At 37.7% G+C, this 17,006-nt stretch overlaps 1 protein-coding gene across 1 annotated transcript in view; it reads left to right on the plus strand.

The window, feature by feature from the left end:
- The window catches only part of ST8SIA4 (ST8 alpha-N-acetyl-neuraminide alpha-2,8-sialyltransferase 4), a 71,242-nt gene extending 57,099 nt beyond the window's left edge, over positions 1–14,143 (plus strand). The window contains exon 5 of the mRNA XM_041398127.1: positions 9,396–14,143. Coding sequence (XP_041254061.1) covers positions 9,396–9,678 — 283 coding nt within the window. The 3' untranslated portion in view covers positions 9,679–14,143. The remainder of the gene's footprint in view (positions 1–9,395) is intronic.
- The last annotated feature ends 2,863 nt before the right edge of the window (positions 14,144–17,006 follow it).

A 17,006-nucleotide genomic window follows, 5' to 3' on the forward strand; every position in this document is an offset into this window, starting at 1 on the left:
CAAGGAAATCCACCAGCCACATCCGTCAGAGCTGGTCTGGGTCAACCTCTGGGTCCATAAAATTTTCCAGTAGTAGGGAAGAGCAGCCATGTGCCACCCCTAGGTGAAAAAGAGCCCTAGAAAATGAGTGGAAAGCAAAGGAATTCTTTCTAGTAGTTGTTACAACTTACAGCCAAACTTCTTCTTCAGTGGAAGAGTCTACTTCTAAAACAGACCCAGCAGGAACAAGAGTCAAAATAAAAACTTAGGGTATAAATGTCCTAAAACCTGAAAATATCTCTTTCCTGTGACTGCCTTCCCGTATTGCTGTTAGGAAATGCTGGAGCTTTTCTGTATACTACATATTTGGGGGATTTTGCCTGACGCTTTTTCCTACTTCAAGCTTAGTTCTCCCACCTTTTCATAAGTTTCTGTGTGTGTAATGGTGGTAGGTAATCCTATTTTACTGAGTAGAAAATTAGGTTTTTAAAACGAAAAAGATGCTGTTGTGCCATGTTCAGTCTGATTATGAATCATCCCTTTGCTTCATTGTTTCTGTTTAATCCAAACTAATAGCAGTGGCCTTTGTAAGAAGAAGTAATATTTGCAACCTATACAAGAGGAAAAAAACACTCTGATGCCCTCTGAAACCATTTGTAGCCCTATTTATTTAAAATACAGTTGCATTCTTTTTACCTAGTTTTATAGGTTGGTTCTATTCTTAGAGTTGAGCCCAGTGTGCTTTCTAGAATGGCAATCCCACAAAACTTTTCCAGAAAAGGTTTTTTCTTTTGTCGCTGTGCTTCATAATTATAGACATAGGTAAATAGCTTATCTTCTGAGGTTTCATGCAGAAAGAATGAAACAAAGGAGAAAGAAGGACTATAAAATTGTGGCAAATAGCTGTTTAATATCAATATTCAACCTGATGGTTCTATTTCTTACTAGTTTATCAGATACTTTCTCTTTTCTGTTTTATCGTTGATACTGAATGTTGCTAAACTTACTGTATGTCACTTAGATTTGACTGTTTATGTACCATTTGAAAACATCTATCTGACATTTCAAATCCTCATAAAGTCATGCATGCTTCTTGATCAGCATTTTTACATCTACCAGTCACACTGTTCAAATGTTCTCCAACATTTTTAAGGTTTTATTTTAATCCTTATTATTTCCATATTTTTAATGGTTCCATGGAACAAGATAAAAATGGAAATATACAAAATAATAAATAGTTGTTAGAACTATTAGAACTGTAAAGGAAATTCTAAAAAGCCCAGAAGTGCTAGCAGTTTTCAACAAATGTGTAACAAAAAGTAGTTTACTTGATGCATGTTCAGTCTGTGTTAATCAAAACCAGATTGATATGAAATTACACACTGGCACATTGACTTTCATTTTAAAATTGGGAACGCAGTTCATTAATTTGTAACATCTCTGTGGGGAGTAAAAGAAAAATTGTTGCAATCTTGCAACACTGCAAGTTTATCACTGGTGGATTCTAGTTTATGGCTACTAGTTTGATTTTAGAAAATGTTTTTTGAGTGATTAGGATTTCTTAACCTGAAGGAAACATTAACATGTCTTCGTATGTATATGAGCTGGAAATATACACTCACAGCCCAGAAAGCCAGTTGTATCCTGGGCTGCATCAAAAGGAACATGGCCAGCAAGTCGAGGGAGTTCATTCAGCCCAATTTTGCTCTGCTGAGACCCCACCTAGAGTCTTGCATCTGGCTCTGGAGTCTTCAGCAGAAAGAAGACGGGGACCTGCTGCAGTGGGTACAGAGCAGGGACACAGAAATTATCAGAGGGCTGGAGCATCTCTCCTCTGAGGAAGGGCAGCGAGAGATGGGCTTGCTGAGCTGGAGAAGAGAACATTCCAGGGGCACCTTACTGTGGCCCTCCAGTACTTGAAGGAAGCCTACAAGAAAGCTGGAGAGGGAGAGGCTTTTTACCGATCTCTCCAAGACAGGAAAAAGGACAGTGGTTTTGAGCTGAAAGAAGGTAGGTTTGGATTAGACAGAAGCCAGAAATATTTTATCATGAGGGTGTTAAGACACTGGAACAAGTTGTTCAGGGAGGTTGTGGATGTTCCATCACTGGAATTGCTCAAGGCCAGGTTGGATGGAACTTTAAGCAGCCTGGTCTAGTGAAGTATGTCCATGCCCAGAACAGGGGGAGAGGACTAAGTGATCTTTAAAGGTCCTGCCCAACTGAATCAATTCTGTGATTCTCTAATTCATAGAATTCTATATTTTCCTCCATTATCTGCACAGTAGGCATATGCTATTGTCCAAATATGTCACAGAAATAAGATAACCATGGGATACCTCACTGGAAGATCTATCTGTTTCCATCATATTCCAGTAAGGAGCTGATCTGTCAGAAAGGAAAACCTTTTCTCCAGAAGTTTCTCTCTTGACTTTCTGAGCCTGTAAAATGTACTCTGAGTCTGTTTTGCTGCACCTTTGCTATGTGCCTGTGTGCACATCTAGTGCAACTGTAATCTCAAATTATTTATAGATTACTTCTTCTAAAATTAAGCTATGTTTCACTCTTGAAAATGGTTTTGTGTGTGAGTTTAGAGAGCAGTGTTTTATAGCAGAGGCTTGTACTGTGCTAGAGTGTCAGTTGATGATTTTGGTGACTCTGAAGCAAGGGTAGACGTTTCAGTCTCTATGCAGTAGAAAACTAACCATATTTACTGGCAAAGTTTCAGGTCTCTTTTTTATGTAAATGGATTCCTGAGGGCTTAAATAATTTTTAAAATATATTGATGGATATTCTTGGCAAGTTTCATAGAAATATAAGTAAGTAGCCTTTACTTTCCCTTGTTGTCCTGTAGTGTGATGTATTCAGCTCAAAACAGAGAACATTTCTAACTACTAACTGTCCTGATCAGATCAGGACAGAATCTTGGCTTTTTGGATAGAGTGCTGATGGAGTTTCAGCTCTTCATAAAGGGCATTATTCCTTTTAATGAAAGAGGTTTTCTATGTATGCTCTTTGAAAATATTGTACACTGAAAACTTTCAAGTAGATCTTGTCCACTCAGCACTGCTATTGTGCTGGCTGTCACATTTTCTGTGTTGTTGTTCACAGTTTAATTCTTTCACATTTTAGATTCCTTGTGAAGCAATTTGCACAAAGCATATCTCAGTAAGAAAAACAAAAATAATGCATTTTTAATTAAAACATTCACAAAAATTGAGAGGGTAAATTGAAGAGTTGTTCCTGTCATTGGTGTGATTAATCTCACTGAAGATAAGAAAGCACAAGGAAAGGATTTTTTCTTTGAATTTGAGGAAGGTATGTGCCATAACACTTTCTTTAGAAAACAGATGTTGGGTCCAAGAACATAAAAGTGGCTATTTAAGAGATTCCTTTCTAGTCTGTAGTCTTATCAGTGCCAGGTGCCAACACAGAAACGCAGAAGTTAGAAACAGAGGAAAGATCACCCTGTGATACATGCATCAGCAGCAGCTTAGCAAACATTTGAGTTTCATCAGCACCACTGGGTTTATGAACGCTGACAAGTTGTGAGTCTTTTAGACAGTTGGCCAATGGCATCCAAACATGCTATTGCCTTGAATTCCCAGTTCAGTGTTGTATTGTGTAAAAAGTACTTTAATCTGTTTATTTCAGACCTACTAATAAATTACTGAGTCAGTTACTTTTTATGTTACAGTGCTTATGTTAAGGTAGTAATTAAATTCCTATTTGCCACCTTCGCCACTTTGTAATTTTGGAGTGTTTTGCCATCTTCCCATTTAGTTGTCTCTTTTTTCAAGCTATTCTCTCCTCTTAAAGAGGTTACTTTATTCTTTGAATAGCATATGTTGCTTTACTCTGTGTCTTGTCCTGTTCTGAAGTATTTTTTGAGGAAGTGTAATCAAGACAATATACATCTTCTAGCTTCTCACACAGACACTCTTGAGTAATACTGAAATGTTTTGTCATCTTTCAAAATCTTTTTTCCCCTACCTTCCTATTAATGTTAATATTTTAACTTCTCAATACCATATATGATTTCTCAGAAAGCTCTTTTTAAAAATATTCTCTCTGTCTGTAAAAGGAACAGAATTCCTGTGACAGCCAGGTATGTTAAATAGGTTTGCTTGGAGATGAGCTTGAAACAGAGCTCGGTATATAATCTTTTGAGCTATTCAGAGCTTAAACATATGTGTTTCCTCAGATTCAGCCCTGTCCAGAACAAGGAATTTAAAATCCATTTAAATCCATATATGCAACCAGATTCTGAATCTCTTTATGCTATGACATCTTATGGAATATGTAAATAAGGCATATAAAGATGCTAAGTACACTAAATTACCTGGTATTTGAATGTAACCTATCATATCTGATTTTCTTTGTCTGAGACAACACTTCACTCTGAGTACAGCCATGAGAAAGCACATCTCATGTTTTAATTTAGTCAGAAGTCATCTATTCCACAGTAACAGGATAAACAATTGTAATTTGGATTCCCCATGTATATTTCCATTCATTAATGTAATGATGATTGGCATCAATTGTTGCATGTATTAGTCATTGTAATAGAGTCTTCTCAGAAGGTCATTTTAACATTAACTATTTTTTAAATGGATGTCTATGGTTTTATGTGTTAATTTAATTTTTGTCAATAGCTGCAAGAAGTCATCAGGTAGCAGCGTGCTATTTAATTGACATTCCTGCAGCAGTCATGCTGGTAGTAAAACATTTCATTTTTATAAATATGAGGATATCTTGCTAGATGTAGGTGAAAGTCTGGTGGATTTGACTGTATACTTAACTATAGGTGATATTTTGATCTGGGACAAACAGGTTTAGTATTTTTAAAGGCTGAAATATTGAAGTTCCATAAACTCAAAGACAAATGTGTCAAATTGATCTTTCAAAAGTGCTTGTGGTTGTAGGTTGTAAATCATTTATTTATCTCATATTCATCAGGGCAGACTTTCACTTTTTTCATTGCTTTTTTAAAATGTAGACAGTTTCCCACTCAAGCACCTTTGAGCCCCCTTAAAGCAAAAAAATTATTTGCCAACTGAAGCAAGCTAAACAGTGAGCTACAGAGGTGGTTGGTCTGGAGCACAGGCCCAGCCAGCAATGGCTGAGGAGCCTTCCTTGGAGAAAGACATTGGACTGGGATCTGTCAGAGGTTTGCTGACATTTCTTCCAATACAAATAATCTCATGATACTTCTAAAAGTCATTATTATTGAGAAGTTTAGGTTTTGTATTAATGCCTATTTTGTATTAAAAATGATTAAAAATCAATTTTTATATGATTTTTATAGCTTTTTGTAGTATCTTAGTGGAGACAAAGAAGGATCTTTGACAAAAACCACATTTTTACATACAGAATTGTAAAACATGTCTTTTATTTATGGTGTGAAACTGTATATAGGAACTGGATTTCATTCAAGTAATAATAAAAAGGAAGGAAAAAACACGCATGTTTAAAGCTTCAGAAAGTATTTTTTTCATCTGAAGTATAATGCTAGCAGAAATCCATTACTGACAGTATTTCTTTCTAGTACTAACAGAAATACCAAAAATGTCTTTGATTATTTTCATTTTTTAATGTAAAATACAATGAAACATGCAAGAAATCATTGTTCAGATTTTAAAATCATGTGAAATATATTTGAAATGTGTATGCTCTGTAAAAAGAAAGGATTGTAGAAAAGAGATCTATATTGGACTGTGTGAATGTTCTCAGATATGTGGCCATGAATCACTACCTAATATGTCTGAAGTGGGTAAGAATTTTGAAGGCAAAGATGCTTGGCTTTGGGATGAGGAGCTGAGGTGAAAATAGACAGAATGATATTAGGAGCACAAGGGCATTGTTACAGAAACCAGTACCTGCTCAAATACCCCTTCTTTTCATGGAAGAGGTATTTTTAGCAGTCCCCTGCTGTCAGCAGGGTGACTCTTACAGTATATTATGGAGCTTTTTAGTTACCTGTTGCAAACATGGTATTTATTAACAGCAATTTTATAAAATGCAAATACATGGACCTAAGTTCACACCTGACCTTCCTTTCATTGCAGGTGGTTCAACACACCTTCTATTTGTGCTGTTTTTCACTTACCCTAGAGATTACTTTTAACTTTTGAGCATAAATTGGGCATGGTATCTTGCCAGTGTATTTACTTACTATACCATCAGCCATATACTTTAAAGTAATTTGAAGTGAGATCTCTTCAAATTCAAGCGACTCAACTTCAAGTTACAGGAATTGCAGAATTAAAGAGTGTTTATGGATTGGCGCATTCACTAATCTTCAATAAATTCAGCTTTCAGGCCCCACAAAGGGGTTGTTTTAGCATGAGGCATCAAGAAAACGAGTGCTGGTGCAGTGCATGGCCAGTTACAGACTTGATAATGATGACTATTTTGTCACATGGTGAGATCCACCCAGTCCTATCAGTTAAGCTGATGCTGTATCCAGATGGAAAATCAGGAATTGGTCATGGGTGAAAATCTAGAGATTAGTTATGAGAAACAAGACAAGATTCTCATTTGGTTATATAGTTACTTGCTGAAATATCAGCTTAGTTAAACAGAAAATGAGTGCATCCCAGAAAAGTGTATTGGGAGAGTATCTTTATGCTTAAACTAAAACTATCATAAAACTCGAGAAACTAAAAACCGGTACAAAGATGCTTATTGCTTAAAGCATCTATAACATCAATCACCCCTAATCAGCCTTAACTCAGAGATTAGAACAGGTACCTGAGTGACTGAAAAGTTGACACATATCTTTCAGAACAAAAATCAGAAAGACTACTTAATATTTGTGTCCCCACTTGACAATTCTATTAATTCAAGTAGATGTTGGGAGCCAGGAATTTGAAGAGATAAATGATCTTTAGGAAGCATCAGCCTGGAGCACTGAGTGCCTCCAGCTGTTTCATTTGTTGCGTTTCTTTTTTTTTTTTAATCTGAAGTATAATTGATCCCAAGTTACAAAATTTTTATATTATTATTATAAAATTTTTATAGTAATTACATCAAGTACTATATTTTCAATATATATATAGAGAGAGAGAGAGTTTGGGTATCTTTTCAATTTTAAGAAATACCAAATATTTAAACTTCTGGTTTGTATAATGCCTGAGTGTAACAAAAACAGGAGAGAATATATGTTTTTATGCTCTTAAATTGTAAGAGGGTCTTCATTGCATCTTACTTCTTCATTACATACTTATTTCTGGACCGAAATGCTTAAGTAGGATGTAGTGTCCTTTTCTTATTTACCTGTTTAGTAACTTAATTTTCTGCCATGAGCATCCTATTCCTGGAAGGTTGAAATTCAGCTGGAATGATAGTAGTAGTACCCTGTAGTACCAGATGCATCAGTTTTGACTGCTGTTTGGCTAGAAACACTCACGTTAAATGGATGACTACATGAGATTGAAGTACCGACTTTTCAAGAGACAGCTACCAGTTTGTACAAAAATTAAGTAATTAGCTTTTAAACTGTTCTGCTGTGTCTGTGATATGAAGTGCTAAAAGTGTTCTGATTTCTTTTTCCAGCAATTTTTCCATAAATAAAGATTTATTTTTTAGAATAGAGTCCCTCCTTTGGTTTATCTTGTCTTAGAGTTGCAGTTTATCAGAAAAGAAAACTGCTTAGCATGTATGTCTAAAAAATGGTGTTTATGAAGACAATAAAAAATTATATATGCATATGTCATTTGTAAATGTACCCATTCCCAATTGCATTCACCCTTAAATATGCTTTTTACCATCCTGTTTTTACACCCAGGTGAAATTCTCCCTATGCTGGCTTTGGAGAAGCAGTTACTCAGCTCAGAACTGTCTTCTGCTTGCAGGGTCCTTCAGCTTTCAAAAAATAAACTCAGTATAATGCAAACAAACAAAAAAAAAAACCCACCAAAACAACAACAACCAAAAAAAGCCAATAACAAAACAAAGAAAATCAAAGAACCCACCAAAAATACCAAACTGGCTTTCACATGCATACCTATCTATGATTCAAAGCTATGGTTTTGGCAAAGAATGAAACTAAAAAGGCCAGTTTCAATGGGATCATTAATTTAACTGTTGCATATTATTTATTGCTTTTTACATACTTTAAGCTTTGAATAAAGTCATAGTTTTGCTGTCTGATCTCATACGGGGGTGGGACATTCCTCCTGCTACATCATAAATGCCTTTATAGCACTCCGGATGTATAATTTTAAGTTTCAGCCTTATTGAAATGCCATTTAAAACAAGGCTAACTCTGGTCTGGTGAGACTTATCTCACTTGACCTTCTTCCTAGACTGTGGTAGAAGCAATTCACAGCCTACAACTAAGAGTGCAGTGGCACACACCAATGGATTTACATTTGTGTGGTAATGCTAAGTCATACTTATTTCCCTTACTTGCAGTCATACTTTTCCACAGTCTGATCAGTACAGCTGTGTTCATGGCTGTTGTTTGTCTGAGTCAAAGGAATGACCAGGTTTAAGAATCTAAGTGACCATTTTCGTTTTCATAGAAAGTACTTGTGTACTTTCTGTTGTATCAGACGCTGGAAGAAATGTTTTACCAGCAGTAACTGGCACTATTTTAATGACATTCTGATTTTAAAAGTTAGAGATGCAGAACAATGTTGGCAACAGACTCTGAGGGTACTAACATGACCTATATGCTGGAATCCAGTTAAGTTTTCCTTTGTATCCTTGACAACTCTCTACTGCTTTTAAAGCCATAAGCAGACTTCTTGGTACTGGCTCAGGAAAATTGTCTTGTAAGCTCAGTCAGACCAGTGAATGTTTGAGTACAAAACAAAACCTTTTAAAAATCAGTAGTGTAAAGTTTTGCTTATCTGGAGACTGCCTTTAACAACAGGTTAGTTTTATGTGTTTAATCACAAGGAAGTACATATTTTTTACTTCCTTTTGTCTTTTACTTCTGAAAGTTACAGTCTTAACTTAGATTTATCATTTCCATTTGCTTTCTATTTAGACAAGCGATTTGTGAAGTAACCACCAGACCAATCAAATATTCAGCATAAGGCTCACTTGATCACATGAATTGAATAATGCAACAGGTCAGACTTTATAGCAAGGGACTATTCCCTGATCTGGCTGAGGAGGTTAACTATGGTCTTCTAGCTTCTGCAGACATGATATTGTGTTGGAATTAAAGCCTGACCTAAGTCTCTTAGTTGGCCAGGTTTTTTCCAGCGCTGTGCTAAGGTCTCCCTTAACCCTTCTAGGAGGAATAAAGGTGCACCAGAACAGTGTCATTATGATCTCAGTTTAGAGAAAAGGAGACTTTCACTATTCACAGTGTAAAATGAATGCATAGTAGTTAAAATAAGTTCACAGGATTTATTAATGTGAAGTTATATGAATTTCTTAATGCACTTTTTCTTTCTTTGCAGCTATTGGCTGACAAACAAGGTCCACATTAAGCGACCCAGCACTGGTCTTCTCATGTATACACTTGCTACCAGATTTTGTGATGAAATTCACCTGTACGGATTTTGGCCATTCCCAAAGGATTTACATGGAAAACCAGTCAAGTATCACTATTATGATGATCTGAAGTATCGGTACTTTTCTAATGCCAGTCCTCATAGGATGCCATTAGAGTTTAAAACATTGTATGTGTTACATAATAGAGGAGCACTTAAATTAACAACAGGGAAATGCATACAGCAATAAAGCACAAGTATTATACAATAATACAGAACACACACCTCCTCATAAAGATGTTGTGAAATGGCAATGGGACCACAGTGGGGATTTGTTTCAATACCCACTAAGTCATTGGAAGAACATGTTATATCAGAAGTACATAACCAGCTATTATACCTGTAAAGTGCTATATAACTAAGCTATCTTGACTGCAAGGGTTCAAGTGCCACTTTCACTAAGAACAAAGCTTGAATGTATGCTCAGTAGTGTTTACAGGATGCAGTGACACATTCATCACAAATTAAAGAAGAAAAAGAGCCTGCCAATTTGCAGCTGTGGTCAGACAGCCCATACGAGAATACCCAGTGGATGGAATATTTACTGGAGTAAATAAATCAGGCTTTGGCAGAAAGTATCATGGTGGATTTGAGTAGAGAAAGTGAAGTCTGTAAGATCAAAAGAATCAGTAAATGCCTTCAGTCAGAGAACTGTTTCTGATATTGTATTATAACCTCAGCTTTTGTTGCTGTTTTTTGTTATTGTCGTTGGTTGGGTTTTGTTGCTTTTAAGTTTTGGAGCCCTTAAAAGATTTCAAGGGTGTTATGAGTAATTACATTTTTTTATCTTACAGAATTGTCTTAAGGCAAAAAGATTTGTAAGCATGGGAGGGTGCAGTGGAACATCAAATATTTTATCAAGTGTTATTGTGTTGCATCCTGCTGTCACACAGTCCTTAACATCCCAATTGTTTTTCTAGCTACTGTTGTCAGTACCCATTACATGAAACCACAGAGATACCATTTTGATCTGACTTATAAGTTTTTCTCTCATGTAAATATTTGAAGACATACAAAAGGATGCCCTTGTTTTCAGTGCCAAAGATTACTATTTTCCCTTATCTTGGAGAAATTGTGCGGATTTATGTTTCTTTGCTGCTTAAAGGAACATATTCTTTGTTATTTATATTTTTTAAGCATCTCAAGTCAAAGCCTCTTTACAGACTTCACATACAGAATTCTTCAGAAAAATCTGCAAGAGTAAAGAAATTACTTCATGCACTCAAATATGTGTATGTGTATTATATATATAGTTTTATTCTTGGTGGAAAGAAGAAGTCTAAAGAAACTCAGGTGACAATGGAACTAAAGGGAAAAAAACCACCTAGCCAATTAATGGGAAAAAATATAGACCATACAGTTCTTTTAAACTCCTAATGCTGTTAAATAATCTCTTTATGTAATATACCTCTTGTATAGTCTAGATGTTTTGATGTGTAACGGACTGACATAACACATTATCTCACAGTTGGTTTTTTGATCAGTCTTGTTTGTCAAAAAAACCCAAGAGTTCTTTCACTTCCTGCTTTCCAAAAAAAGAAAACAAGAAATTACAGGAGCATAGGAGAGGATGGAGTATCAGTATAGTGTACATTAAGAAACAAAACTTGTCATCCTGTGATGTATTTTAGTGATAAAGGAGCACATAAATAGGTAACATCATGGTTTCATATCTTTCCTGTTATTCTTGGCTAAGGAATAGGCATGCAAACATAATGAATGAATATTTTCTTGTTATGTTTTCAGAGCTACATTAGGTCCTGGACTCCAAATATGATATTCAGTGTATCTACTGAATTTTTAGTTTGTTTGAGCAATTTCATATGTTTTACCACTCTCAAATGTTTACTAGCTGAAACTGCTCTTTATTACCCATTTTCTTCTCTTAAGTTCATGTATTTCATCATGCATTATTGGAGATCTGGGATTATGGGTAGTTAATCAGTGCCTTGCAGTCAAATATTACAGGAAGTAGAAAGTCAGTTCTGTTATATGTAAGACACGGTAACATCTTTCCTTATTCACTAGAATAAGGAAAGATGTTACTTACGACAGTTTACTTTGGCCACATGCTAATGTGCAATAAGTGGTCCTACCATGAAACTTGCTGAAACCTAGGTATCATGAGAAACTAAACAGCAGTGCAGACTGGAATGTGTTTAATTTGATATTGATAAACCAGAGGGTGCTATTTGTTTACTATGTATGCCTCCATTTTAGTACAAGGTTATTTCTTCAATTAAGGGTAAGCATACTCCTGTTCTTGCTGTTAGGGTTTTGCTACTGTTTATCTTCTAAAGCATATTTCCTATACATTGACAAAATTGCTATTGTAATAAAGAATTCACAGATTGCCAGTCTCTCAGAAGCTCAGAGAAACATCTTTATCAACAGCTTTATCTTCTGGGAGTGTCTTTTCTTCTCTATAGTGTCAGGCCATCGACAAACCTCATGCTCAAGTAGTCTAAAATATTAACTGACAGGTGATTTTGTTCACCTGTGGAAGGTTTGAGTATGCCAATTGATTATGCATCTGACAGCAAAGTTGATGGGGACTCTCGTATTCCTTGGCAGTCAAAAAAATATTTGTGCAAATGAATACATGAAAAGAATATAATGTAAATAGAAAGATAGGTGAGAGAATTTGCCTTTAAAAGTCAGCAGACAAATTAAATCATGGCCTAAGCCTTAGTTTTGCATGCTTCACATTTGATTTTCTGCAAGTGAAGTTAACTTCAGTACAAAAGCCATGGAATCCAGATTTTTACCCTATCACTAAATTTCTCTGACTTGGTTTGGCACAAGACATGATAGTAGCCCCTGCTTCAAAGACAACAGAGTTTTCCCATACCTCCTCAAAACTGCGCCTTAACCTCATCTTCTGCAGGCTTTCTACCTTCAGTACTGCACTCTTGGACACTGTGAGCCATAGGCTCAGGGCATTTCGCTGTCATCCACATTCATCCTTCTCACAGACTCTCCCCTTAAACCAGCCCCTTGGTGTGCCTCCTTACCAAAAACAAGGGACTCCACACCAGTACATCTCTTCTCTCACCTGGCTCACTTTAACCTGAGCTGAGGTGTGATGTAGTGAGGGGTGGGTCTCAAACTATTCTCTGAGGCAAGTGGCAGTTGTAGTCTGACTCCTTGGGTTTTTACAGGGACTAGGGGTCATCTTACACTATTGTTCTTGTATAATACCTGTGTCCATATGGAGACCAAAGATTCTGGGAGGCTCTTTGGTGTGTGGTTTGATGTTTCAAAAAACAAATTGTTTTGAGATGGTTTGTGACTACCAGGTACTGCTTGGTCAAAGGTGACCTGAGGTGAGACATGCCCAGGACTTTCCTTATTGTTTGCATTCTACAGCTGGGAATCTGTAGCAATGGACTCATTGCAGACACCCTTCTTATCTTTACCTTATACTTTCTGGCACTTTTAGAGCGTTTCTGTTAAGGCACCCCAGAACCTAAATGGAAAAACAGATTACTTCCGCTGTGTGACTTTTTCCCTAAAGGTGACCCAGGACATTGCAGCAAAGTATTAACTGCTGTTTAGAGACTTTGAGGTGGAATGGATTTCACTTTGTGGTCCTCTACTGGTTAGCAGTCAACAGCTTAAGCCTTCATAGCTGCCTTGGGTGATTTATGTTGTTTTGTCTCTATTCACACCTCTGCTGCCAACAGCACAGAGCAGATAATCCATTTATATTATAATAATCACTTTTATAATCCAACACTATCAACAGCTAATACAAAGTAGTAGGATAAAAAGAAAGACCCCTAATGTTGTAATGTTATCTGCCCTGGTAAGGAACAGCTGAAATGCCAATCAGTTGTGTTCAGAGTGTTCCTCAAATTTATCCTCTCATCAGCTATGTCAATTGCCTGCTGTAGCTCCTAAATGTACATTAAAAATAAGAACTGGAAACTGAATGAAGACAGCAGAATGTGTCTATTTTTCAAAAGGTTTTGGCAGCTTTGCATTAAACAACTTGAATTCATTCAGATAAATTGATTGTCAATTTCTTGTTAAGATACATGTTAATGTGTCTGTGACAGTCCTTCATATTTCATACAAATAATAGATAAATATTTGATTGTTAACTTTCCAGCTTTGGGACAGTTCTCTTCCACAGCTCTGAGCCACTCTCCAGTTATAAAATCTACTGAACCTTTCAGATCAGAATCTGATGTGTAGTAATGACTGTATCATTCTTTTGTTAGACAATATAAGCAACACATTTGAGGTCAGTACTTTTTCTCTAATTGCAATTTGAAGAAAAATAGGTGCAGGTTCAGTACCTTTTTTAGTGATTGATCTAGCAAAGTGCTAAGCACTCTTTGCGATGACTTTCCTGGGATAGACATGTCCAGGATTTAAATGGGGATCTAGATTAGCATATTTCGGGATAGAACTCTGAAATTGCACATTATTTATTTTTAAGAGCACTGTTACTTTGTGTAAGGAAAAGCACAATTGTTATAAATGTAGATAAAGGGGAGTACTGTTGCTACTGAGTGTATGTCATACAATTTCTGTGGTGTAAAGTGTTGATGCATATTCTCTCAGAATTGCCACATTTGACACTGTTAGTCTTATTTCAAGTACAGCTATGGGGATTGTCTCTTATTTGTATGACTGAAAAAAATAAAAATTTCCTTTCATGTATTCTGCTGTATTCTGTTCTGTGTTTCTTTGTAACACAGCTATGGTAATTTAATCAATCTTGTGCTAATTGTAAGAATCTGTGGAAGAATGTCTGCTCCTTTAAAGTGTCTAATCAGGGTCTTTCTCAACACAAAAGGGAACATTAAGAAAAGGAGGAAGCCATAAACAGGAATAGAGAGACACAAACCTGTCTGACCAGTAACAAGGGAGGCAGAAATGAGAAACAAAACTGATGAGTCACACAAAATAGTAAGTGTTGGATTTTTTATTCCAGTATGATTTTCTGATCAAGGATTTTGTCAAATGGGATGCTAAGGAGAAGGGGGAAGCAAAATATGTGGAGACCCAAACCTGACAGGCAAATCATAATGGAGACAAGGAGAAGAAGCCAACCTCATCAATCACGCTGAACAGCTACTTTGCAACTGATATGTGCAATCCTGGGGGTCCAGAATGTTGGAGAGGAGTTGGTGGGTATTTACAAATGGGGCAGTGTTCAGGGGAGGAAGAAAAGAGGAATAGACAGAAAAGGGGCTGGTCGCTTATAAACCATGGCAGGTCAGTATGCTTGTCTGGCAGATTCCCAAGGCTGATTGCCCCAGTCTATCTTAAGTCCGTTAAATTTTCTCTTACCTCCTTCTTTGTGTCATCTCACTGTCTGTCCCATGCATGTGCATGCTGGAAGGACCCAGTGCCAGATAGCGAGGGACTTTTGTGAGAGGATTGGGTGCCAGCTGCTGGAGTGCTGATGAGGGATGTGGATGCCCCTGGCCTGTGGTGTTAGCTGCTGGAGTGAGTAGTGGAGGTCTCAATCACTCTCTACAACTACTGGAATGAAGGGCTTTATGGCAGGGGGATTTGCATTGGATATTAGGGGAAAATTTCTTCACTGGAAGGGTAGTTAGGCATTTAAACAGCCCGCCCAGGGAAATGGTGGAGTCAGACCTGAGGGTCGTGCTGTAGTGGTGGACTTGACAGTGCTGGGTTAACAGTTGTACTCAATGATTTTAGAGGTGTTTTCCAACCTTAATGATTCTGTGATTCAGTGTCTGTAGCAAGTAGTAACCTTGCCTTTTGGGGGAAGGGAATGCTGGGTGTTAACCAAACCAGCTGCTGGGCAAGCTCTGCATGAGTGAGGCAAATGAGTGGATCAGTTCTGGTTGCTGCAGAACCACAGGTCACAGTCTATGTGTGGTGCCAACTGCTGAGACAAAGTGTCTGTGTTCTCCTAAACTTGGTGTAGATGGGGTGCATGTGGCCATCACTAGCTAACTTCCATCTGGACCAGCCAGCAGGCTGGGGACACGTGGGTGTGATGAGGGGGTCTGGGACTGGGGCAGGGGCTCCAGGCAGACAGAGGGGGCTCCATGAACATGTGTATGCTCATGAACCTGGACCGTGTTCCCAGAGTGTTGCACATGGGAACTTCTGCCTGCCAGCCCAGGAGGAAGAGCAGGGAGCTGTGGGGTCCTGTGCAGTGCCAGTGTGAGTGACCAGCTATGTTGGTGTCCTCTGTGTGTCACGAGAATATGTGCTCAGCTTCACTGCTCTGTGTGCCTGAAAATACAAAAAACACTGCCCTCTGTCTGGGCACAGTCTCTGGGCCCCCAGGCACTGGATATCAGCCAGGCAGGAGAGGTCCTGGCCCAAATGCCCCATTAATAGACTCTATTATAAAATGTTGGAAGCAATTCACAGGACAGCAAAACAGGCTCAGTGAGATCTAGATTTAAACTCTGTATGCACTTTAGATTTTTAGATAAAGTGGAAAAACTGGAAAAAAAAATTGCTCAGTGATTGTCTGAAGGAATGTAGATATCATAGATAATACTGCAAGTACCACACAGTGTATTTAAAACCTATTAAATCCATCCCTACAAATAATAGACTAAAACAAAAAGAGATTTCTAAACCTTTGCCAGACATATTGCAAAAGGAAATATACACCTTCATTCCGGTTTTAGATACTAGAAAATATCCCCAACTTTTTCTATAATGAGTTAGATATTTCTGTGTTGTAATTGCAGTTTCAGTCTTCACACACTGTTGGAGCTTGTGTCTTTGAAAATTTTATGACTGTGTTCTTTTTTGTTACAAAGGCATGAAAGAGGCAAAATTTTGCTGAATTCTACTTATGGCTCTGTAACATTAATTCGATTCTTTTAAATTGCTATCCATCCTTATTTAAAAGTGGTGTCTTTTGGTTGCTCACTACAGCAAAAATACAAGCATATAATTGTCACGGTGGGTGGTTGTCCGGAGTGCCGCTATCTTCCCGAAGAAGTGTCTTGAAAAGACACCTTGGGGGCACAGGCATGTCTGTGCTCACACCAAGTGGTTTCAGCTCTTCTGTGATCTGGGAGACAGAGGAGGGACGGGGTCTTCGTGTGGGGTTCCAAGGGGAGCCTTGACAAAGATCCAGTGACAAAACAGCCAGTGATAAAAGAGCCACTCAGGCACGGAAAGCAGGACCTTATATAGGGATCTCGAGGGGTGGGATAGAATACCAGGACCAATGGGATGAGGGCGCAGGCGTGGAGTGAGAGGGATGGGCAATGGGGGTAGAAGAAATCAGCATACAGTTGGAAAGGGCACTGGGGGCAATTTTCTTGCTCTCCCTAACCACAGGGATTGTAGCTCAGGTGTTGGCCCTCCATGGGAATGCAGCAGGCTTTCCCTTTGCCAGTTCTCTGGCCCTCACATATAATTGATAGTAAGTAATTGCATTCATGAAAAATTACTGTACTGTAAAGAGGACCTGCTCATGCTGGCACTGTTCAGCTGTACTTTCTCTTGTCACTTTTGTAGGTGGCTTCATGAACCTCTCCTTTCTATATTCAGTTTATG

This window comes from Onychostruthus taczanowskii, unplaced genomic scaffold (assembly GCF_017590055.1).
Source record: "Onychostruthus taczanowskii isolate IOZ18803 unplaced genomic scaffold, ASM1759005v1 scaffold140, whole genome shotgun sequence".
NCBI classification, from domain to species: Eukaryota; Metazoa; Chordata; class Aves; order Passeriformes; family Passeridae; genus Onychostruthus; species Onychostruthus taczanowskii.